The sequence below is a fragment of the Meles meles genome, chromosome 1, assembly GCF_922984935.1.
Source record: "Meles meles chromosome 1, mMelMel3.1 paternal haplotype, whole genome shotgun sequence".
Lineage (NCBI taxonomy): Eukaryota > Metazoa > Chordata > Mammalia > Carnivora > Mustelidae > Meles > Meles meles.
Window position 1 is genome coordinate 110,223,039 of NC_060066.1, and position 23,910 is coordinate 110,246,948.

The 23,910-nt window shown below is 44.5% G+C and overlaps 4 protein-coding genes across 4 annotated transcripts; 2 read left to right on the top strand and 2 right to left on the bottom strand.

Moving 5' to 3' along the window:
* Positions 1-493: 493 nt before the first annotated feature.
* Positions 494-1,628, bottom strand: BOLA1 (bolA family member 1). The gene is made up of 2 exons (XM_046016885.1): positions 1,538-1,628; positions 494-1,231 (listed from the first exon to the last, which is right to left on the bottom strand). Exon 2 carries the CDS (start codon positions 1,226-1,228, stop codon positions 815-817), a length of 414 nt encoding a protein of 137 aa, XP_045872841.1. The 5' UTR covers positions 1,229-1,231; positions 1,538-1,628; the 3' UTR covers positions 494-814.
* Positions 1,629-11,942: 10,314 nt separating this feature from the next.
* Positions 11,943-12,473, top strand: LOC123947511 (histone H2A type 2-B). Its single transcript, XM_046013784.1, has one exon. The coding sequence runs from the start codon at positions 11,943-11,945 to the stop codon at positions 12,333-12,335; it is 393 nt and encodes a 130-aa protein (XP_045869740.1). The 3' UTR covers positions 12,336-12,473.
* A 4-nt stretch (positions 12,474-12,477) lies between these two features.
* On the bottom strand, positions 12,478-12,900 carry LOC123947516 (histone H2A type 2-C). Its single transcript, XM_046013796.1, has one exon. The coding sequence runs from the start codon at positions 12,880-12,882 to the stop codon at positions 12,493-12,495; it is 390 nt and encodes a 129-aa protein (XP_045869752.1). The 5' UTR covers positions 12,883-12,900; the 3' UTR covers positions 12,478-12,492.
* A 278-nt stretch (positions 12,901-13,178) lies between these two features.
* On the top strand, positions 13,179-13,732 carry LOC123947524 (histone H2B type 2-E). The gene has a single exon (XM_046013807.1). The coding sequence runs from the start codon at positions 13,208-13,210 to the stop codon at positions 13,586-13,588; it is 381 nt and encodes a 126-aa protein (XP_045869763.1). The 5' UTR covers positions 13,179-13,207; the 3' UTR covers positions 13,589-13,732.
* The last annotated feature ends 10,178 nt before the right edge of the window (positions 13,733-23,910 follow it).

The following is a 23,910-nucleotide window of genomic DNA, read 5'->3' on the forward strand; positions in this document are numbered from 1 at the left end:
CAGCTCCCCTCAGAAATACAACTTTAAAAGGCTCATAAGGAAAAGGACTATATAAAGTTTTCTCCTTCTTCTATATTCATTTTTTGTATTATCTTTGCACTGCCTTAGTGTGTTTTGGTTTTTGTTTTGTTAAGGATTTTTCTGAGAAACAAAGGCAAATCCTTTTGGAAATGGACAGGCTGATAGAAAGCCAAACATTTCCCTGGTATGAAATTCAAATGTATTTGTAACTCCTGTCTTGTCCAGTCAAGTCACTGTCTCCTCCAGCTTCTCTGCCTTTGCTTGAGCTCTTCCCCCTACTTGTAACATCTTTCCTCTCCTTTTCTGGTTTAAGTGGGCTTTCCTTTAAAGATCCAATTAGGTGACACACACACACCCTGCCCCCCCTCCCTCAAAGCCCTCCCTGATCACCGGAGGCTACAGGTATCTTTCTTCTGCAAAGAATACCTTAGCACTAATTCAACAGGCCATTAACAACACAAAGCAGCATATCTCCTATGATAATTTATCTTTTAATGTGTAGGATTATTACCAACTCATCAGGTCCCATGATTCCTCAGTCACACTCTAACATGAAATGCTTGGGCAGCTTTTCCTAAATAGCATAGGGCAAAGGCAGTGGTGATTCTACTCTTTCCTTGGGTAAGCTCTGATCTGAAACGAGTTGCTATCTGCAGAGACTAATGTATACGCTGGCTGAATGGGACCCAAGGGTCCTTATCCCTTACAAACACCAGACTGTATTGACCGGAAGAAAGCCCGTAGTTTATTCACAGACAAGCCATTAGCATCCTGGTCTTCCCTCTCCTGGGGCTCAGGGGGTTCCCCGAGTTTTCTTGATCCCACCCAGGCAAGGGGGGCTCATGTCCAGTTGAGGGTTTTCCTTCCACTGGGCGGGGGTCCGCGCCTGTATGGCCAGTGCGTGGACCGGCCCAGCCAGCTCCTCAGACAGGGCAGCGTGGACCAGCCGATGCCGCTGTAAGGGGCTTAGTCCCTCAAAGCGAGAGCTCACCACCGCCACGCGGAAATGCGTCTCGCTGCCTGGTGGGACCGCATGGCCGCCGCTCTCGTTGCGCAGCTCCAGCACCTCAGCGTTCAGGGCCTGCTCCAACTTCGTGCGAATGGCTGCCTCGACGGGACCGATAGTCCCCAATCCTGCGCTGCTCCGGGACAAACAGGCGCGACCAGCCATGGAGAACAGGCGCCCGACCAGCTGCCCACTCAGCATCGGCTACCGCAGAGACAAGGCCCAGAGCAGTGAGGGTCAGGGCCTCTCCCCCCGAACCGCCCACATCCGCACTCGCCTCCTGCAGGGTGCCCGCCTCAACTCCAGACACCAACCCTTCCCTCTGTGTGACGTGGGGGAATTTGGCCTCCAGCCGCCGGCAGCGGAGGGCCTACGAGGGATCGGAAAGGGCCCGCAAACAGGCACATTTAGCAGGGAGTGGGCCGGCGGTTGCAAATACAGGGTACGCGCAACTCGGGGTTTGTGGTTGAGCCAGTGTCCCCTTTAAACCCCAGGTTGGGCCCTTTCTACCTTCCGCTAAGCCTTGGCTACCGCAGTTGTGGCTCAGGGACCGGACTCCTGAAGTTCTCGGACAAATGCTGTCGTCGCGTCCTGAGGCACGCTGGGAAATGGAGTCCTTGGCTACGCGGTAGTGGAATGGGGGCTCACGGGAATTGTAGTCTATGAGTTTTGGCGACTCGTGTTTTTAGGTTGTGAAGCAGAGTTGGAAAAAATCCGGGAATTCCTGCTCAGTTGGGACTGCTGTTATTTGATACATTTTATTGCCATCGAGCTGAACTCCTTTACTTTACATAAAAGAAAATGGAAGCTCGTTACATTTACTGGACACATAATTACTGTGCGCAGACCAGTCCTGGAGACTGGGAAATAAAGCTGGTCTGGTCCTCGAGAATTTTCGAGAACCCTGACGATGAACAAGCAAGCGGGCAGTTACAATACTGTGTGCTAAGTGCTATGGTGGGACGGAGAACAGGATGCTAAGGAGTCATGTCAGCCAGACCTGGGGATGCAGAGGAAACTTCAGAGAGATTTTAGGAGAATGGTTTAGAAGAGACAGCTCAAAAGCCCCTGTCTCAGTCCCTCATAGTCAAGCTGTAGTAGTCGCACACGCAAAGGCCAGGAGAGAGAACATTGGAGGAGTGGTTACTTAGGGTCTAGTTAGGTGTAGTCGGAGCCTGGAGGGGGGCGGGGGGGGGGGCGGGCAGAGATAAGGGTGATGGGGAGTAGGTAGGCGTGCTTGGGAGAAGGCAGGGGCTGGACCATACTGGACCTTGTAGGCCTTGTTAGGTGGCTTTGTCTTTATCCTGGTAGCAGTGGGAGGCTAGTGAAGGGTTTTTTTTTTTTTTTTTTTTTTTTGCTAGTGAAGGTTTTAAGCAGGGTTGTAACGGGATGAGCTTTTTTCCGAGATGATATGTAAGTTTTCAATTTGTATTTTATTTTTTATCTTTAATATTTTATCAATTATTTCTCCATACATTCCCAAGTATTTTCCCCAGCTTCTAATTTTGAAAAATGTCAAGCCTGCAGAAAAATAGAATCCAAAGCAATAGCTACCTTTCAGTATTTTTTACATTTATGTATATTATATACTTATAAATATATATTTAAGTACTTTTATACTTAAAAATATACTTATTTTCAAATTTGAAAATTTGTTCAATTATTTTCAAATTTGAAAATAAGTTGCTGATAGTAGAGGCATTTCACCATCAAGTACTCCAACATGTATCACCTAAGAGAAGGATATTCTCCTATATAACCATAATATCTCTATCTCACTCAAGAAATTGAACATAATGACATATTTTTTCCAAGCCTTTAAAAAAATTTAAAAAACTTTCAGAAAAGTTGCAAGATTAATCAAGTGAGCTCCCTATTTACCCTTCATCTAGATTCACTGACAACATTTTACCAAACTGGCTTTGTCTCTCTTTGACTTTGTATGTATATAATAATAATAATAATAAAATCATTGCTATTTTTGCTGAATCATTTGGGAGTTAATTTCAAAAATCTTGCACTACTATCGACTTGAGCATCTATCTTCTGAGAACAAGGACATTTTCTTACATAACCACAATACCATTACCACACGCAAGACATTTAACATTCATAGATCATACACAGCTGACATGCAAATTTCCCCAGTGGTCTCATTAGTGTCCTTTATAACTTTTTATTTTTGGGAAACCAATCAAGGGTCATGCATTGCATTAAGCTGTCTTTAAATTTGTATTTTGCAAAGATGACGTGAATGGTCGGAGAGGTAAGGGTGAAGGCAGGGAGGCTGGCTGCGGGCTCAGTGAGAGATGATGATGACTTGGATGGTGGTGGTGGTGGAGGTGAAGGTGAAAGTGGAGAGAAATTGTGACTACAAGATACATATATTAGAAGGGTAAAATCCACAGGATGTAGTGATAGATTAGTTATGGGAGGGGACGTGTCAAGGCTGACTATTAAGCTTGTACATCCGGATGGATGGCGTTTGTTCTGGAAGATACAGAATGCTGGAAGAAGACCCGGTTTGAAGGGTGGAGAAGGGGAAGATTAGGTGCCCAGTTCAGTTTGGGGCTTGAGTCTGAAGTGTCTTTATGGTATTCTAGAAGAGTTAGCAAACTGGATACATGGTTCTCTGTGTGTGTATTTTATTATTAACTTTTCCTTCTGAAGTACTTGCAGAGTTATAGAAATCCCCAAAATGGTACAAATAATTCCTATATATCCCTGTGAGATAATAGAAATATGTATATTGGTCCTTGGCCCAGGTTCCTGGCAAAAAACTCCTAAAAACCTTGTAAGATCCTAACTGGAAGAAACTCTTGTTCTAATATTGGTCTTTGATTCCAGTTGCTGACACAGTGCTCCTGTAACCCTTGCAACTTCATGGATGATAGCAAAGTCTTTTATTCTAAGAAGGCAACTCTGAAGGGGGATCCTGCCTAAGGGGTGGTCACCAGAAAGACCAGGCCATGATTAGAAGCTTGGAATTTCCAGTCCTGCTCCCATTCTCTTGAGAAGGGAGAGGGGCTGAAAATGAAGTTAATGATCCATTGTGGCAATGTGATGAATTTTCCATAAGATCCCAGAAGTATGGAGCTTGGGCAGCTTCTGGGCTGGCGAACATGTGAGGTACTGGGAGAGTGACCTGCCGGAGAGCCCCGTCCCACATACCTTGCCCTTTCTCTTCCATCTGGGTGTTCTTCTGTATCCTTATCATATCCTTTTGTAATAAACTGGTAAAGGTAAGTAAAATGTTTCCTTGAGGTGTGTGAGCTGCTCTAGCAAATTATTAGAATCCAAAGGAGGGGATCATTGGAACCCTAATTTATAGTCAGTTGGTCAGGAGGACAGGTGACAGACAGCCTGGGCTTACAGCTGGTGTCTGAAGTGTATGTGTGTGTCGGAGGAGGGGTGGAGGACAGTCCTGTGGGACTGAGCCCTGTAACCTGCAGGATGTGATACTGTCCCTGGGTGGATGGTGTCAGAACTGAATTAAATTGTAGGCCACCCAGCTGGTGTTGTAGAAGATTGTTTAGTGTTGGGGGAAAACCACACATTTGGAAGTGAGTTGTTTTATGTGACCAGTAGAGGAGACTCACAGGGAAGAAACACACAGGAGACAGACTGAACTGAGGTATTCTGCAACACCGGTGAAAAATGGAGTGTCTCCAATACATAATCCCTCCTCTGATACTCAGATTATCCAAATGTTAACATTTCATTATGTTTGCTTTATTTCTATGTATTTATCTACACATAAATAATTTTTTTCTGAACCATCTGAGAGTAAGTTTCAGAGATAAAGCCCCACTTCCCTCTGAGCAGCTGTGATGGTTAGTTTTATGTGTCAACTTGATTGGGCTGTAGTGTGCCCAGATATTTGGTCAAACATTATTCTGGGTTTGGGGGGATGAGATTAACATTTAAGTGGGCAAAGCAGATTGCCTTTCCTGATATGAATGGGCCTCATCAATCAGTCAAAAGCCTGAATATAGAACAAAAAGGCTGGTCCTCCTTGAGAAAGAGAGGAGTTCTTTCCTGCCTGGATGTCTTTGACTTGGGACTATGGCTTTTTTTCCTGCTTTGGGACTCAGACTGAAACACTGACTCTTCCTGGGTCTCCAGCCTACTGGCCCTCGGATGGGAATGGTAGCATTGATTCTCCTTGTTTGCAGGCCTTCATCAGCTGTCCCAGGTTTCCAGCTTGCTGACCCATCTGCAAATCTTGGGATTGTCAGCCTCCATAACCATATGAGCCAATTCCTTATAATAAATCCTTCTCTCTCTCTCTCTCTCTCTCTCTCTCTCTATATATATATATATATATATGCTATCAGTCTGTTTCTCTGGAGAACTCCCCCTCCCTGCTTTTTTTAAGTGAGGGGAAGGAAGAAGGAGAGGGAGAGAGAATCTTAAGCAGACTCCACGCCCAGTGCAGGGGCTATTGTGGGGCTCGATCTCACAACCTGAGCCGAAATCAAGAAAGAGTTGGACACTGAACCCACGGAGCCACCCAGGCGTCTGTCTCTGGAGAACTCTTATATTTACTGATGTGCATTTAGTTAAAAAAAAAAAAAGACATTTTCTCACATAGCCACAATATAATTGTCAAACCCTGGAAACTGAGATTGATACCGTACTTTTATCTAATATACAGATCTTACTCAAAATTTGTTAATTTCCCCACTAATGTCTCTTTTGTATATAAAATGAAAAAAATATGTTCTGGTTCCAGATCCAATCCGGCATCACATGTTGTATTCAGTTGCTATGTCTCTTTGGTTTTTGTTAATCAGGAATATTTCCTTAGTCTTTGTCTTTTATGACTTTGACATTATTGGAGAGTACAGACCATTTATTTTGTAATGTCCCTCAATTTGGGTTTGTCTATTATTTCTCTAGGATTCAGACTCAGGATACACATTTTTGGCAGGAATACTGCAGAAGTGATATTGAGCCCTTTTCAGCGAACCATACCAGTGGGCATGTAACTTGATATGTCACCGCTGGTGATAATTCTGATCATTTATTAAACTGGTATATTTCAGGTTTCACCATTATAAATGTATTCTTTTTCCACTTGTAACTGTGGGTGATAATTTGAATCTATGTGTTATCTTGTTATTGAGTTTTTGTCTACTAATTTTAGCATCTGAGAAGTGTATCTGAAGCAGGGGTTATTGAAGATGGAGTGAGGTTATCTTGGGATAGGTGGGTGGGGAAGTGGGTAGGGGTGGTAGAATCATGTCAGGAGAGAATATATGAAGAGAGAATCCGATTTTCTGCTAAATCGCTCTGGCTAGCGTGTAAAGAATGTATTAGAGGGATAGGAAGAGTAGAAAAGCCGTTGGCAGTAATCTGGCGAAAGAATCCGAGTGAAGGCAGGAGATGGGCTAGAGAGAAGTAAATCGATCAGAATACTGCTAAAGAGATGGAATCTATAGGAGTTGTTTTTGGTCAGGCCTTTGCTGCTTGCTAATCCAGTGACTGATGGGGAATGATGGGAGGCTGCGGTTGAAGAAGGCCTTGCTAAGGAGATGATTTAAACAGAGATTTGAATGACTAGGGGGAACTAACCATGTGGAGAGATCTGGCCAGAGAAAATGTATTCATTACGTTCTTTTAAAAAATTATTATTATTATTATTTCTTAGAGCACGAGAGTGGGGCAGAAGGGCACAGGGAGAGTATATTAAGCAGGCTCCACGCCTAGCACGAGCCTGACTTGGGGCTCGATCTCCGGACCCTGAGATATGACCTGAGCCATAATCAAGAATTGGACGCTTAACCAACTGAGCCACCCCTGCCCTTATAGTCATTATGTTCTAAAGATGTTATGTCAAGGTCAGTAGTGGCATACCTGGGTGTTCAATTAAATGTATTGGATGGATATGTGAACTAATGTATGAAGAGAGGGCTGATGACATCATTATTTCTGTTGCAAAAGTGAACAAAAGCTTTGTAAAAGCTTTGTGAATTGCAAACTCCATAGAGCAAGCTTAGTGTCTTTGTCTCTAATAAAAACATAGTCATGGGGCGCCTGGGTGGCTCAGTGGGTTAAAGCCTCTGCCTTCGACTCAAGTCATGATCCCAGGGTCCTGGGATCGAGCCCCACATCAGGCTCTCTGCTCTGCGGGGAGCCTGTTTCCTCCTCTCTCTCTGCCTGCCTCTCTGCCTACTTGTGATCTCTGTCAAATAAATAAATAAAATCTTTAAAAAAAATAAAAACGTAGTCATAATATCTACTATGTAGTGAAGGTTTGTCATGACCAGACCAAGACTTTTAGAGGCGTTAAACACCAAGAGAGGGGCGCCTGGGTGGCCACCTCGTGTGTAATTCAAGAAAACAAAACAAAAAAACAATAAACACTAATCTGTGACATGAGGATTGGGATGTCCCGCAAAATACTCATCTTCCCTCCATGATGATTACTTCAATATTTGTTCTTGGAAAGCTTAATTTGTGCTTATTGGTGTATAATTTACACATAAGGAATTTGTAAGTATACAGTTTAATTCTGCTTATGAATACACCCATATCAAGGTACAGAAAATTTCCAGCACCCTAGAAGGCTCCGGGAAGTCAATACCACCCCACCACAGGTAACCATTATTCTAACATCTATCACCATAGATTAGTTTTGCCCATTTTTAACTTCATATAAAAAGAGCCACATAGCATGAATTCATTTGTGTTTGCATTCTTTCATCCAATATTGTCTCTGATGGCGTGGCAGCAATTTGCTCGTTCTCACTGTTGTAGTATGGCGGGATATGAATATACCACATTCTGGCATGTGCTCTTCGTTGCATGCATTCATTTCTGTTTGTTTATGTATATCCAGGAGTGGAATTGCTAGGTTATCTGATAAACCTAATGTTTATTTTTGAAATGACAAATCAGTTCAAAGAATTTTGGGGATGTCCCTGTTAATGTTGGTGCTAAGTACTGTTTTAACCCCATGAAGTAGCTCCTATTATTACTTTTGCTCTACCAGTGAGGAAGTAGAGACCCTTAGAGGAGAGGTAATTGCCCACAGTCACAGATCCGGAAAACAATGCAGAGTCAGGCTGTAGAATTTGGGCTCTTAACTGTTAACCTTTTCAGCCTCCTAATACAACTGTGGGCCCTCTCGGGTTCCAGGCTCCGTACTAGGTTCTTTACATTTGTTCTCATTTATTCTAACAACTCTATTATGGTTGGATGTCTTTTTGTGTAATCGACGAGCTTTTGGTCTATCTTCCATCACTCTGGCTATCGCCATGTACTGTTTATAGCTGACATTTGGAGAGTGATTGTTGAGTAAGAGAAAGATTTTTGAAAAGAAAACATTAATTCCCTAAGAGCGTTACGCCATTTATTCATGCCGAAAACATTTAATAATAGAACCAGGTATAGAAGGAATTAAGGACGCAGATTCAAAAAAGACATGGTCTCTCCCTTGAGGTGGTCACAGAAAGGAAGGCAGAGCAAAGTCAAAGCACTTTACGGAGTGGTAAGTGCCAGCACCAGGATCTGAACAGAGAGGGGGTACACTGAGGTGGTGTGTGTGGGAAGGGAAGACCTCATGAAGGAGCAGGTACCCAGAAGGACGGGGAGGGTTCTGCCAAGTCAAAGCATTCTAGCCAGAGGCCACTGTACGTGCAATGGCAGGTAACTGCGGACGGGCCTTGCTCAAACGGTGTACGGCCCAGTATGCAGGAGGCTGAGGGTGGCGCTGAGTGAGGCTGTGGTAGAGGGGAAGGGAGAAGAACATGGTGGAATGGAGCCAGAAGACAAAATAAGTATTTGATTAACTAGATTGCCTGGAAAGGAACTCAGTTGCCTGGTCTAAAAATCCCAGTTGCCTGCTTGGGAGCCTGCTTCTCCTTCTCCTCCCTGCTTGTGCTTTCTCTCTCTCTCAAATAAATAAATCTTAAAAAAAAAAAAAAAAAAGAAAAGAAAGAAAGATCTTTAAAAAAAAAAATCCCAGTTGCTTTTTAGTTGAAGGAACTGAGAGCCAGCTTCTTTGTGATGCTGCACTACTTTTACGGACGGCCTGCTCTATTTCTTGTTTTACTAGCTCTGGTAGGAGCACTAGGCAAAGAGCTCTGGGGAGCGATAGACAGTAATTGAGCCTCATATAATTTGTAGGATATTGGCCTATCTAGACTTATCTAATAAGGTTTTATAGCTGGATGGAATCTCATGTACTAAATCTAATTTCTCTTATTCTCTTCTTTTGTTTAATAGAGGAAGAAAGGGTGGCTGTGTAAGTGAAGTGGCTTCCTGCAGCCAGACACCTAGTGAGTGAGGCCGCGTGAATGCCCTGAAGAGCACAGGTTTTGAGTCAGGCAGACCCAAGTTCAGATCACGTCTCAGTAAATGGCTGTGTCCCCTTCAGCAAGCGCTTTAACTTCTCTGAGCCTCACTTTCCTTATCTGTGACACAAACAATCGTCACAGGTAGCCCCTAGCGTAGGGCTTATTACATAATAAGGTTCCGTATAATCTCTTTGCCCTTCACCTTTCCTAATAGCAGCGGGTCACTGCCATAGAAGTAAAAATGAGATCAGAGATCAAAGAGAGGGGGATGTCAGCTGCCCCCTCAAGCAGGGCCTCTTGGGTGCCAGAGTTGTGGTGGGGTCCCCACTCTCTGGGTTCGGACCCTATAGGTCTGAAAAGTTGACACAATCAGAACTTCCAGGAGATACTGGCTCACTGGGGAGAGAACTTCCAGAGGGTACTGGCTCACTGGGGAGAGAACTTACACTACCAAAACACACAAGAAACTTATGAATAGTCTAGAATGCAAAGTCATTACCCTCCAGTGATATATCTTCTCATAACTGGCTCAACCCTTCTCAGTCTCATATTTGTATCTTGAAGTAGAGTAATTGGAAAGTGGTTAATTGAACCTAGAATCTGAGCTAAGAGAGACAGTCAGAACTATTTCACCCAGGTTGTGAGAAAAGGCTGAGCTTTTCCCAAGGACCCTTCTATAATAGCCTAAACCTCCGTGTCTAGCAGACATATAAATATACATTCTTAGTGCTGAAAGAACAACACATTCCTACTGTAATTGCCCTGTTGAGACTCTATGTGGACCACCTCTTTCTATTAACACATGCATCTTCTGCAGTGATACAGCTGATGGGGTTAGAATCACCTTCGGGTACATTCTGCTTTTGAAAAACCTTTGATTGGATGTGGGTGTTTCACAAATCTACACCAGTATTCTTACCAGGGACAATTTCTACAGATAGCTGATTTTAACTTCCAGAGTTTAGATTTCCTCTATTTTCCAGTTTCAGCTATCTTTATGCCCTTTGCCTTGCAGGTAGATCGTACTTGATAAAGGTCAGTTCAATAAAAGCGAGGATGAAAGAGAGAACATCAGAAATGGGCTCAAGGAAGAGGGTTTAAGTGTATTTTTTTTTAAAGATTTTGTTTATTTTTATTTATTTGACAGAGAGAGATCACAAGTAGGCAGAGAGGCAGGCAGACAGAGAGAGGAGGAAGCAGGCTCCCTGCCAAGCAGAGAGCCCGATGCAGGACTCAATCCCAGAACCCTGACATCATGACCTGAGCCGAAGGCAGAGGCTTAACCCACTGAGCCACCCAGGCGCCCTAAGTCTATTCTTTATAGCATTCTACTTCCTGTCCTTATGGGATACTCAGGAGAGGGTGCAAATAGTGTGAGGGGTGTAGAACACTCCAGGGTGGGAAGCTGAGGAGAAGGAAACAAGATTTTCAGTAAAGATTTCTCTAGAAGGCGGCTGGATGAAGGAAAACAAGTCTGCTGGGCTGTTGCTGAAGTCTAAGAGAGCAATGAGGAGGCAGACAAGAGCACGGAAAAAAGGCTGAAGAGACGTTAGGGAAGTGACCGGATATGCTGTTGAGATGCAGATAAGGGTAGACTCTGGCTTAGGTTGTATTCAGAGAAAGAGCAAACAGAGGCGACTGGGGGCCATTTGGATAATTCGAACTGTTGGGACAAGTGGGCTGAAGTACCTGGTAAGCAGTTTGGGGTCAGGGTCTGAGCTTCCGGAACAAATCTGGATGCCTATTATTGAAAGCATGAAAGTGGGAAGACTCCCCGGGAAGAGTGAAGGGTGGAGGGGGGTGTTGGGTAGGAGGCAGAGCCCAGACGGACACGGGAATGTCAGGACGGGCAGAGGAAAAGGAGCAGGAGGAGGGAAGTCGGAAGACATTTTGAAAGCCAAGGGAGCAAGTTTCAAGGCGGTATCGGTTGCCTCCTGGAGGTCAAGAGCAGGAAGACAAATGTCGTCCAGTCCTTGGTTACGTGGATTCCGAAGAGCGTAGGCGGCTGGGGGTGAGGCGAAGCCACACCGAAGGCCACGACTCCATTGCAGAGAAAGCGGACGGCCTTACTAACATATTTTTTTTGGAAGTCTGGCTGTGAAGACAGAAAAGGCGGGACTAGAAGGGTAACTTAAAGCTCAAGGGGATAATCAGCTTCAGAGTCCGTATCCTTGAGTGGGAGCAATTTGCTGGAGGCCCTCTGCAGGCCTTGTGGGTCCTTCTTAGGATTGCTCTTCTAGCTCTAACTGTGAAGGGGGGGGAGAGAGAAAAAACGACCCCCGCCCTTCTCTAAGCTGGAAACAAAAAATGCCATTCAGTAAAAGGCAAAACAAAACAGCGTTTGGTCGGAAAGCCTTCTTTCTTAAAAATCCTGGCATGCAAATAAGGGGCTTTAATGTGGCTCCCAGCGATTGGTAGGTACTTACGAAATCCGTCATTTCCTCGTAGTGCAGGATGCAAACGAAGAGGCTGCTTTCTGCCTTCCTATTGGCTGTTGCACTGAGCTACTTCCCTTCACCCCTCCTGGTAGCTCTTATAAATTACACCAAATTGGTTATCCTCTCCACTTCTTTCTCCTTGAATAAGAAGCTGTAACTGCATTTTTGGTCGTAATGTCAGGACGCGGAAAGCAGGGAGGCAAAGCTCGCGCCAAGGCCAAATCGCGGTCGTCTCGCGCCGGCCTGCAGTTCCCGGTGGGCCGAGTGCACCGGCTGCTGCGCAAGGGCAACTACGCCGAGCGGGTGGGGGCCGGCGCGCCGGTGTACCTGGCCGCGGTGCTGGAATACCTGACGGCGGAGATCCTGGAGCTGGCGGGGAACGCGGCCCGAGACAACAAGAAGACGCGCATCATCCCTCGCCATTTGCAGCTAGCCGTGAGAAATGACGAAGAGCTCAACAAGTTACTTGGGGGTGTTACCATTGCTCAGGGCGGCGTCCTGCCCAATATCCAGGCGGTCTTGTTGCCCAAGAAAACGGAGAGTCACAAGCCTGGCAAGAACAAGTAATTAGGAAGGTCGAGACCATCCCCACTAACCCCAAAGGCTCTTTTAAGAGCCACCAAAACGTCAACGGAGGGGCTGATAACGAAATAGTGCACTAGCTCTTTTTTTGAAAACTTGGGTGGCTCTAAAAAGAGCCTTTGGTCTTTGGCCTGTCAGGGTTTTATTTACTTTTGGCTTTGTGGCTTTCAGTTTTCTTTGGTAAGAGAACGGCCTGGATGTTGGGCAGGACGCCGCCCTGGGCGATGGTGACTTTGCCCAACAGCTTGTTGAGCTCCTCGTCGTTGCGGATGGCCAGCTGGAGGTGGCGGGGGATGATGCGCGTCTTCTTGTTGTCTCGGGCCGCGTTCCCCGCCAGCTCCAGGATCTCCGCCGTCAGGTATTCCAGCACCGCCGCCATGTACACCGGCGCGCCGGCCCCCACCCGCTCGGCGTAGTTGCCCTTGCGCAACAGCCGATGCACTCGGCCCACCGGGAACTGCAGGCCGGCGCGAGATGACCGCGACTTGGCCTTGGCGCGGGCCTTGCCTCCTTGCTTGCCACGACCAGACATAGTTGATAGTGAGGCTAAGACACTCAAAACACGGAAGGTCACAACAAAACAGAACTGAAATGTCTGCGATTGAAAAGCCTTTATAAGCTTTGCTAGGGGTGGGGTCATGAACGAGCTTTTCATTGGTCCTAAATTGGCTCCAGAACTGGCCAATGAGGCCAAGAGTAGGTGTTGTTACGTAGTCATTGCTGATAACGCAAGGTTCCTACAAGGTCCAATAGAAACGAAGGGCTTTTGGAGCCCTAATTTGCATAGGGTGGTTATAAAAGGATCAGGCCCGCCCATTCTCGCACTTCTCTTTGCTAACGCGTACTGGTGTTTTACGATGCCTGAGCCGGCAAAATCCGCTCCCGCGCCCAAAAAGGGCTCGAAAAAGGCTGTCACCAAAGCCCAGAAAAAGGACGGCAAGAAGCGCAAGCGCAGCCGCAAGGAGAGTTACTCCATCTACGTGTACAAGGTGCTCAAGCAGGTGCACCCGGACACCGGCATCTCGTCCAAGGCCATGGGCATCATGAACTCCTTCGTCAACGACATCTTCGAGCGCATCGCCGGCGAGGCCTCCCGCCTGGCGCATTACAACAAGCGCTCCACCATCACGTCGCGGGAGATCCAGACGGCCGTGCGCCTGCTGCTGCCCGGCGAGCTGGCCAAGCACGCCGTGTCCGAGGGCACCAAGGCGGTCACCAAGTACACCAGCTCCAAGTGAGTCCCTGCCGGGACACGGCGCTCGCATGAGTCGCCGGCCGCTTGATTCCAAAGGCTCTTTTCAGAGCCACCCACCTAATCACCAGAAAAGAGCCTTGTTCACTTATTTTTTCCTCATTTGCTCTCACAAAGTAAGTTACTCCACTTGTGAAAGATCTTGGAAGATGGTACACGTAGCTTTTTAAGCCTTTCCTACTCGAGATTTTTGGCGCGTGACTGACTTTGCTTTTTAATCTGGGGCGCGTCTTAACCCTGTAACTGCCTCTTGGTTTTCTTACAAGTCCTTTTCGAATTCGAGTATTGAAAACCCGCTTCTCAATTTCCATCCCCAGACTATTGTGTCCTGGTGACTCTGTTGGGTGTATGTTTCATCGGTGTTCTAAGACGAAATGAGTGGTTTTGGTCATCCTCACTTTTAAGGAGGGTCCCAGGACAACTAAGCCCAGGTCCCGAGAACATTGCGTCAGAGCCTCGAAGAATTCTCCCGAGCGTTTGGCAGCTGCGGGCGTCCAGTCACCACTTCTGTCCAGCGGTGTGGCCTCCGGTGGATACCGGCGGTCTGGGCACTGAGGGTGGAGCCTGTGCTGCCGGGTCTTAGCCTTTTTCCCTGATTGGACGACATGAATATTCAAAATCGCGCGCCCTCTCCGGAATTCGTAGATTCTGGTTTCCGACGCTTGCTTTGGGGCTTTGACCTCCCAATTATTTCTCGGTTTGTGGATCGTTTTTGCATTTAATTCTCTAGTCTCGGAACGCCCCGGCCTTGCGTCGCTGCAACGCGCTGGCCATTTAGGGCTGGGCTCAAAAAGTCACCTCTCAGAGACCTTTCCACGTGCCACTCAGGAATTTGCGTCTCGTTCCTGCCTATCATCTGATCTCGTTTTCTCTTCCTCCTAGCAGCTGTCGGAAATTGTCCGGTTCGTTTATTTTCTTATTTATGGTCTTTCTCAAGCCCTTAACAGAGAGTTTGTTGGTCTGGTTTTCTGCTAAATTATCAGCGACAGTCTGCCTGGCACATGGTGGACACTTAAATTCTTAATTAAAAATTTTCAAATTAATTTTCCCAACCCGTCCCTTTCTTAATCGCTTCCGTGGATGATGTGTGCCGTTCATTTGCATTCGATAAATGTGGAGACAAAAACAAATGTTTTTGGAGCTCTTTGGCAAGTCAGTCCAGGGTCCCTTCAGGGCATTAGCTCTGAGGAGGCCTAGGTTAAGATTATTTTTCTGCACGAAAATGGAGGTTGTGGTGGTTTTCCCATTATGTTTCTGGTGGTGTAATCTCTTTTGGATTTTCATTAAATTCAGAGTATTGGTTGCTGGAGAGATCCTTTTCCCATCTACTTTTCTGACACCCACTGTCTCCATCCTGATACTCTGTTCCCCACGGAAAAGATGAGCTTTTTATTTATACTCATCTTCTCACTTATCAGGAAGCCCTGAAAAGATAGACCCTGCTAGACAGTCAAGGTCAAATAACCCCTTTTACAAAGGAGGTTGAGAAATGCAAAGGAATTGGTTCACTGGTTATGCAGTTAACATTGTTCGCCTTTGTATCCTTAAACGCGCAGACAATTGCATTTTAGTTTTAGTTTGTGTAATTACAGAATGTTCACTCTTTCTGTCCAAGCCTTGATTTTTGCTGATGAAGACACTGATAGTCTGATCAGGTATTCAACTCTACTTTTGGCTAAGGGGTCCTGGAGTTGATCCTAAGGGTTTCACAAATCCAAGTGGACTCCAAGCATTATCGTAAACTGAATTAATCTTATGTTTCCTACATGTGTGTTTTCAAATGTGTGTAGATGCTGTTGTTATTAATAAAATTACCCATTAATTTAAAAGCTTGCCTGGATTCCTTTTATCTGTGATATATTCTCTCATTAAATGAAGTTAGATAAAACTACTGCTGGGTCTGTGGAAAAGCTGTTTGCCTCTGACTTGGCGGATGACTATTTATTAGCCATTGGCCACACTTACTTCTACCCAAGAGGTGCACTGGGGCTGAAGTAGCTTGTTATGAGGCCTAGTCACTTAAAAAGATACGACTGCAAATAAGAAGCATAAACAAGACAGAAGAAATGAAGTCCTTAAAAAAGTTTAACATCTATAGAGCACTTACCATGGACCAGACAATTGGTCTAGGCCTTTGCACATAATTAATCCTCACAAGAACCTCATGAAATAGTCACCATTATTATCTCCCATTTTATAGATGAGGAAACTGAGGCACAGAGAGGCTTCTCTTCAGATGCTCCAGGGAATAAACTCCTAGTTCAGGGTTTAAGGGATTTGAGAAAGTAAGATCAATCTCTAGAAGCCTTGGACCTCTCCCTGGAGTTTGGCGGGGGTAGGGGGGGTGGGGAGACTGTCTAGGCTTTAAAATGAAAATTAAAAGGAATATCACCTGCTTTATTATCTATAGGATGCATCCTGTGTATAAATCTATGGTGGTGACAGTGGTGGTGGCTGAAATCCCTGGGGTTGGGACTGGGGAGTTCTGGTTCTCCAACCCAGAGGCCATACCTCAACTTACTTACCTGCTGGAATCCCTTTACTAGTATAAGAGAGTCTTGATCACTGGTTTCAGGCCCCATCTGGGCATAGTGTTTATTAGGAAGGAAGTTGTAGAGCGGGGAAGGGGGAAGAGATGAATTTGGAATTTGAAATTTTAACTCCGAAGGGGGGCTAATTTAGGGATGTGAGTTTAATCCTTCTAAAGATCCTCTTTGATCACTTTTTCCTCCTGTCAAACATCTGTATACATTTGCTTATGTTGGGGTTAATAACAGTCATTGTTATAATAATAATTACTTCTACTTATTGAGCGCTTAACTGTTTCCAGGGTCCTCTGCCGAGGGCTTTACCTGCATTACCTCATTTCATCTTTGCAGCCACTGTGAAAGTAGGTTCCGCTATTATCATCTTTATTTTATAGTTGGAGGAAACAGTCTCAGAGAAGTGAACTTGTCCCGGATCAGTGGGGAAGTGAGTGATGGAACTGCAGTCCAATGTATGCTTTTAAAAAGCTTGATATTCGGGGCGCCTGGGTGACTCAGTGGGTTAAGTCTCTGCCTTCGGCTCAGGTCATGATCTCAGGGTCCTGGAATCAAGTCCCGCATCGGGCTCTCTTCTTGGTGGGGAGCCTGCTTCTCCTCTCTCTCTGCCTATTTGTGATCTCTCTCTCTCTATGTCAAATAAATAAATAAAAATCTTTAAAAAAAAAAAAGCTTGATATTAAGGGGCGCCCAGGTGGCTCGGTTGGTTAAGCATCTGACTCTTGATTTCTGCTCAGGTCATTGATGTCAGGGTTGTGAGATCGAGCCCAGGATGCCCAGCGCAGAGCCTGCTTAAGATTCTCCTGTCTCCCTGTCCCTCTGCCCCTCTCCACCGGCCCTTAAAACACAAAACAAAACAAGAAAACTAACAAAACAAAACAACAAAAAACCTTGATATTCAAAACTCTCCAGAATCCGCCTCTCCCTGCTTTTATAGCTCTGTTTTCTACTGGTCCCCTGTGAGGTTAGGGAGGTTTTCTGCTCTAAGGGTCTGCTCACCTTCCACTAAGCCCATTTTGCTCAGGTCTGGACTGGACTGCCCCTTCCTTCTGGCTTGGCCAGAGCATTCTTTCAAGCCAAAGCTCTATCTTCCAGCTCAAGTGACACCTTTTTTCTACCTTCCTTCCTTCATTTTTCTACCATATCCACCTGTACTTTTATTTTTATTTTTATTTTTTTATTTATTTTTTTAATTTTTTAAAATTTATTTGACAGAGAGAGATCACAAGCAGAGAGGCAGGCAGAGAGAGAGGGAGGGAAGCAGGCTCTCCGCTGAGCAGAGAGCCCGACGTGGGACTCGATCCCAGGACCCTGAGATCATGACCTGAGCCGAAGGCAGCGGCTCAACCCACTGAGCCATCCATGCGCCCTGTACTTTTATTTTTAAACATTATCGAGTTATAATTGGCATTCAATAAACTGCACGTTTAAAGTATAATTTGCTAAGTTTTGACATACATTATATACCAATGCAAACATCACTACACTGAAAATAATGAACATATGCATCACCCCACCCCCAGAATTTCCTAGTTCCCCTTCATAATTCTTCTCTCTGCCCCCTTCACCAATGACCTCCTTTGCCCCCATCCCTGCCCTCAGGCAACCACTGGTTATTATATATTATAACCACTGGTATTAGAGATAGTTTGACTTCTAAAGTTTTATGTAACTAGAATCCTACAATGTGTATCCTTTGTGTCTGGCTTCTTTCACTCAAATTCCTTTTTTTTTTTTTTAAGAGATTTTATTTATTTACTTCTGAGACAGAGAGAGAGCATGAGCAGGGAAAGGGGCAGAGGGAGAATCAGATTTCCCGCTGAGCAGGGAGGGAACCCGATTCGGGGCTTGATCCCTGGACCCTGGCACCAGGACCTGAGCCCAAGGCAGATGCTTAACCGACTGAGCCACCCAGGCGCCCTCTGTTCACTTGCTGATGGATAGCTGGATTCTAGTTCTTCCACTTTGTAATACACTCCAATTTTTGTATCGTGATAGTTCCACAGATGAACACGATAAAGTTTTTTCCCTCAGTTGGAAAGGATCTCAGATGGGGCATGAGACCTATACACAAATATATTCTGTTCAAGTGGGAGAAAGTGTTAGGGTTACACCTACCCTCTCCTGGGCTCACACCTCTCATATCCATTCCAGGTTCCGCAGCTAGCGCAGTCTTCCAAGCACAGAGCTGACCTCATCACCCACCTGCTCATAAACCTCCAGTGGTCTCCCTCACTGCCTCAGTTGGGCTTTCACCAGAAAATAAATGAAACAAAAAATGTTAAACTTTATCAGTAATTCTTATACCATATTTGGCTTCACAGTGCAGTCTGGGGACCGCATAGCTCACAATATGGCCAATCAGAATTTACTGCAGAGAGGGTAAGCCTGAGGGCCCGCTATGTTTAGGTCTCAGTAAGTGACCCTAAACTAGGAGACTGTCCCCGTGCCTGGGAAGACTACATTTCATCATTCACATGGGTGATGGGAAATCTGTATTTACTAATTTTGTAAAAGTTTTTAAGTATCTATTGATAGTATTAAGTTCTGTAAGAAAGACTCTCTAGGACCATTCCTCTTCCCTGACTCCTAAGCATTGCTAGATATGATATCATTATGTCATTTTTTCACTCAGTAATTTGTTGAGTATCTGTCAGATACCAGGTGGTCTGCTGAGAGACAGAAAGGAGTCGAATGGCATTGAAAACAGGAAAGCCCATCTCAGGGAACACAGGCTCTATGTCCATTCAAGTACCTTGTGGGGCCGATGGCACCTTGATCCTCAAATGAGTATCCAGTCACTGTAATGGGGCTTCCCTGAACGTAGAAATGGCCCCATCAGGCCTTCCAGGCTGATAACAGCCACACGGTGCTCGGAGGGGACTGTGAGATTCCGAGGGGACTGTGAGATTTATAACTGGTCAAATGTAGAGGTTTGCTAATGCCCTGTGCTGGTTAGGGCTAGAGAAATGGGGTAGTCTTATACACTGTTAGTGGCAGAAGAATGTGGTGCAAATGTTTTAGTGGGTAATATAACAATAACTATCTTGATTCCCTTTTCATATACAAATACACAACAAAAGACTTCCAAAAAAAGCCTAAATAAAAGACTTCAAGATATTCATGCAGGGATTGTAAATAGCAACTTTTAATTTAAAAATGTATTTTTAATTCTTTTTTAAAAATATTTTATTTCTTTATTGAGAGAGAGTGCACAGAGGAAGAAGTACACTCCCCGCTGAGCAGAGAGCCTGAGGTGGGGCTTGATCCCAGGAGCCTAGGACTATGACAGGAACCGAAGACAGAGGCTCAACAAACTGAGCCACCCAGGTATCCCCGTATTTTTAATTCTTGATAATTGAGAAATTAAAACATACACAGAGAGGGCAAGGTACTCGTTATCCAACTCGATCAATTACCAAACTTAAGACTGTCTGTCCTGTATCATTTTTTTTTAATTTTTATTTATTTGACAGAGAGAGATCACAAGTAGGCAGAGAGGCAGGCAGAGAGAGAGGAGGAAGCAGGCTCCCCGCTGAGCAGAGAGCCCGAAGCGGGGCTCGATCCCAGGACCCTGAGACCATGACCTGAGCCGAAGGCAGAGGCTTTAACCCACTGAGCCACCCAGGCGCCCCTCATTTTTTTTTTAAGATTTTATTTATTTATTTGACAGAGAGAGAGATCACAAGTAGGCGGAGAGGCAGGCAGAGAGAGAGGGGGAAGCAGGCTCCCCACTGAGCAGAGAGCCCAATGCGGGGCTCGATTCCAGGACCCTGAGATCATGACCTGAGCCGAAGGCAGAGGCTTAACCCACTGAGCCACCCAGGCACCCCCATCCTGTATCATTTTGAAGCAGATCCCAGATACCGTATTATTTCATCCATAAATATTTCTTTATGTATCTCTAAAAGATAAGGACCACAATAGCAAGTCACATAGAAAATAATTAACAATAGTTCCTCAATTCATCAAATATCCGGTTGGTGTTAAAATTAATCTGCATGTCACAGCTTGAAGAAATGCTTTGCTTGAATCTGAACCCAAAAAGTTCTATACACAATGGTTGGTTGACATGTCTTTCAACTCTAATATCTGTTTGCCATTCATCTCTTTTTTCCTTCTAGTTTCTTTGTTGGAGAGACTGGGTTGTTTTTCCTGTTGAGCTTTCCAATTGGGATTTTGCCGATGGCTTCCCTGTGGGGTAGGTTATCAGGATCTCCTGTCCCTCTACATTTCCTGTAGAAACAGATGGAGTACAGGGAGCAGAGCCTTGACTAGACTTAGGTTCACTTTTTTACTCCCTGGAAAGACTGATATGTAAGTGGTGCTATTTTTTTTTTTTTTTCCTTTCTATTAGGAAACCCACAATGTCTGATTGCTTCCCTTTCTGAGATAACATCTGTTGATGTTTAATGGTTCGATCTTTTAATTCATTGGGGACTGCAAAATGATACTCTAGCACTCCTCAATTTATTAACTAGAATGATTGTAAAAAGAGACAGCAGTATTATTTTTAATAGTAAACACTTAGAGACTACTTAAATATCTTTTAGCAGGTGAAAAGAAAGTGATAGGGTCCCTTTTGGTGTAAATAAAAATGGTGTATGTGTACTGGTGTGTAGGAACGTGTACATGCATGAAACATTTTTCTGGAATTTCACGTGATAAAACTGACAATGCTGGCTACCGATAAGAAGGGTTTGGTTAGGCCAGAAGGAGGCTTTTACTCTTCATGTCTTTCAATATTATTTGAATTTTTGATCAATGCTTGAAATCATTGTCAGTAGAGGTTGTTAGGCCAGTGGGGTTATTGGCTTTAAAGGGAAAAAAAAAAAAAAAAAGCCCCAGTGAGTGCTGTGAGAATATTTTTGGTGAAAATAATATGTTTTAAATACTTATCCTACCACTTGGCCGCTACTAGGCCCTCAGTTCATTTTAGTTAATTCTGAAAAACAGTTTAAAAAATCTTCAACAGAATAACCAGCCCTCAACCTAGACAGCAGCAGTGAACCCCAGATGCTCTTGGGGTTTATGTGTGGACCTCCGGTGCAGGGACTGGAACTCTCCTAGTCCCAGTCTCAAGAAAAATACAATCACTTAAAAAATGGTGAACATTGGGACACGTGGGTGGCTCAGTCGGTTAAGTGTCTGCCTCCAGCTCAGGTCATGATCCCAGGGTCCTGGGATCGAGTCCTGCATCGGGCTCCCTGCTCAGTGGGGAGCCTGCTACTCCCTCTCCCTCTGCCCACTGCTCCCCCTTGCTTCTGTTCTCTCTCTCTGACAAGTAAATAAATAAAATCGTAATAAAAAAAGAAAGCAATATGCCTTTTAAAAAATTGTGAACATAACTTTTAAAGAGATGTTTCAAAGTGATTTTCCTGACTAGTCAACCTTGCCTATGAGGCTTCAGTTGGAGATTTGGTGCTCAGCCAGACCAGGAGGGCCAGTCAGACTCTTCAAGGAGGACTAGGTCACGGAGGTATGTGAATTTAGAAGAGAGCATGTAAAGCCGGCCCTGGACAGTTGGTATGGGTTACTGGACAAGTCAAGACTAATACTTAGGGAAGGTTATTCTGATCTTCTTATCTTTATTCGGACTGAGACATGCAGAATAAATTGATGCTCCTAAATTTTACTCATATTTTTAAAAAATTTGCAGATCACACATAATCTAAGGCTCTATTCCTATATTTGCTGAATACATTTAGTAGAACCATTGGCCCCTTTTCTTATTTATTTTTCCTCTATATGTTCATTCTTTACTCCCTTGCCAACAATCTTAATTTACCCTCGCCATGTTCTTGCAAAAAGTGTATTGCTTTCTAGGCATTAAAATAATTATCATTGCATACTATATATTTCATCTATATGGCATTCTTGAAATAACACAACTACAGAGATGAATAGATTAATGGTTTCCAGGCGATGCGGGGGAGATGGGAGGTGGTTGGGAAGACGCTGGCAAGTTCTTTTGAGATAACTGCATTACACAAGTTCATACAGGGACTAAAATTGCATAGAATTACATGCACACACGCACATAAATGCAGGTTAAAAAACTTGTAAGCAGTAATTAAGGCCTGCATATTAGTTAATATAATCTACCAATGTCAATTGCCTGGTTTTGATATTGTATTACAGATACATAACATGTCACCATAGGGAGACGCTAAGTGAAGATCTCATGGAACTCTTGGTACTATTTTGGCAACTTCCTGTGAGTCTATTATTATTATTTAAAAACATAAACTAAAAAGCTGCAGAACGTGCTTTACTACTAACTAAATAGATGCCAAGGTAAACGAGAAGGGCATATATATTTTTTCTATGGCTTATGTATTCTTCCTTGGTGCCAGACGATGTTTTAAACACTTTGCATGGATTAACTCAGTTTATCCTCATTATTTCCATTGTCCAGATGTAGAAATGGAATCACAAGAGAAGTTAAGTAACATGGTTCAGTCATAGGGTCAGGAAGTGGCGGAGCCAGGATTAAAAGCCAGAGTCTCCTTTGTATAACTAAGTCAAAGAAGCAAGACATTGATGCAGCACATATAAGCACTAATATTTCTAAAAATATTAGAAATAACCAAAAATGTAGGATGAAAAAAATTTAAAAATTGAAAAAAATCCTATGTTAATCAAGCTACAAGCACCACTTAGTCTAACAAGCCAGGTTTATGGACTAGTTTTCAAAGAGGGAAAACGCATACCAAAAAACTGTGATGTGTCTCACCAAACAAAGGAAAAAACAGAGTTAATGTAGGTTGTGGGGAAGCCTGGAGTGGAGGGGTTTGATGGGCTTAAAGAAAAGCAGGGCTGTGTGAAAGGATGGACATTAGAATGAGGCTTCGAAGTACGTCCAGGATCCTGTTTCCTTGGAAACCACGAAGTTAAGATAAAGGTGGAATGTTGTGTTTAGAAACCTCTTATTGTAGTTTTGTACCTGGTCTAAGATCAAGGCTGATGCTCTGTGTCAAAGTGATTTGGGTCCTCTCAGCAGGAAGGGGGATGTTCCATTCTTGCTGATGTGCTTTCAAACAGCGAAGGTTCTGGTTGTCTATGATTTTTAGAACAGGTTTCTCAGGTAATAAGAGAAGCAGTGGTCCCTCAAAGAACTCATGACTCTAGCTGCAGCATGTCCTTGGAAGAGATGTCTCCTGCTAATTCTTCGGCTCGCTAGATCTCTGTTTTCCCAGACTGATGAACAGCAGAACGTGTTTTTATTTTCTTGGTTCTAGTTAATTTCTACTCTCTGAGAATGTACCTAGTGGGGTCGTGATTTGACAGATAGAGATCACAAGTAGGCAGAGAGGCAGGCAGAGAGAGAGAGAGGAGGAAGCAGGCTCCCTGTCGAGCAGAGAGCCAGATGTGGGGCTTGATCCCAGGACCCTGGGATCATGACCTGAGCCGAAGGCAGAGGCTTTAACCCACTGAGCCATCCATGCGCCCTGGGTCGTGTTTTATATCATATTCTATATTTCACTTTCCCCCTGCTCTAACCTTGTTTTAAGAATTGGCCTTTCCGGGGTGCCTGGGTGGCTCAGTGGGTTAAAGCCTCTGACTTTGGCTCAGGTCATGATCTCAGGGTCATGATCTCAGAGTCCTGGAGCCTGCTTCCTCCTCTCTATCTCCACCTGCCTCTCTGCCTATTTGTGATCTTTCTCTGTCAAATAAATAAATAAAACCTTAAAAAAAAAAAAAAAAAGAATTGGCCTTTCCTGCTCAACCCCCACAAAGCTGAACCCTCATCTCTGCCCCCGTG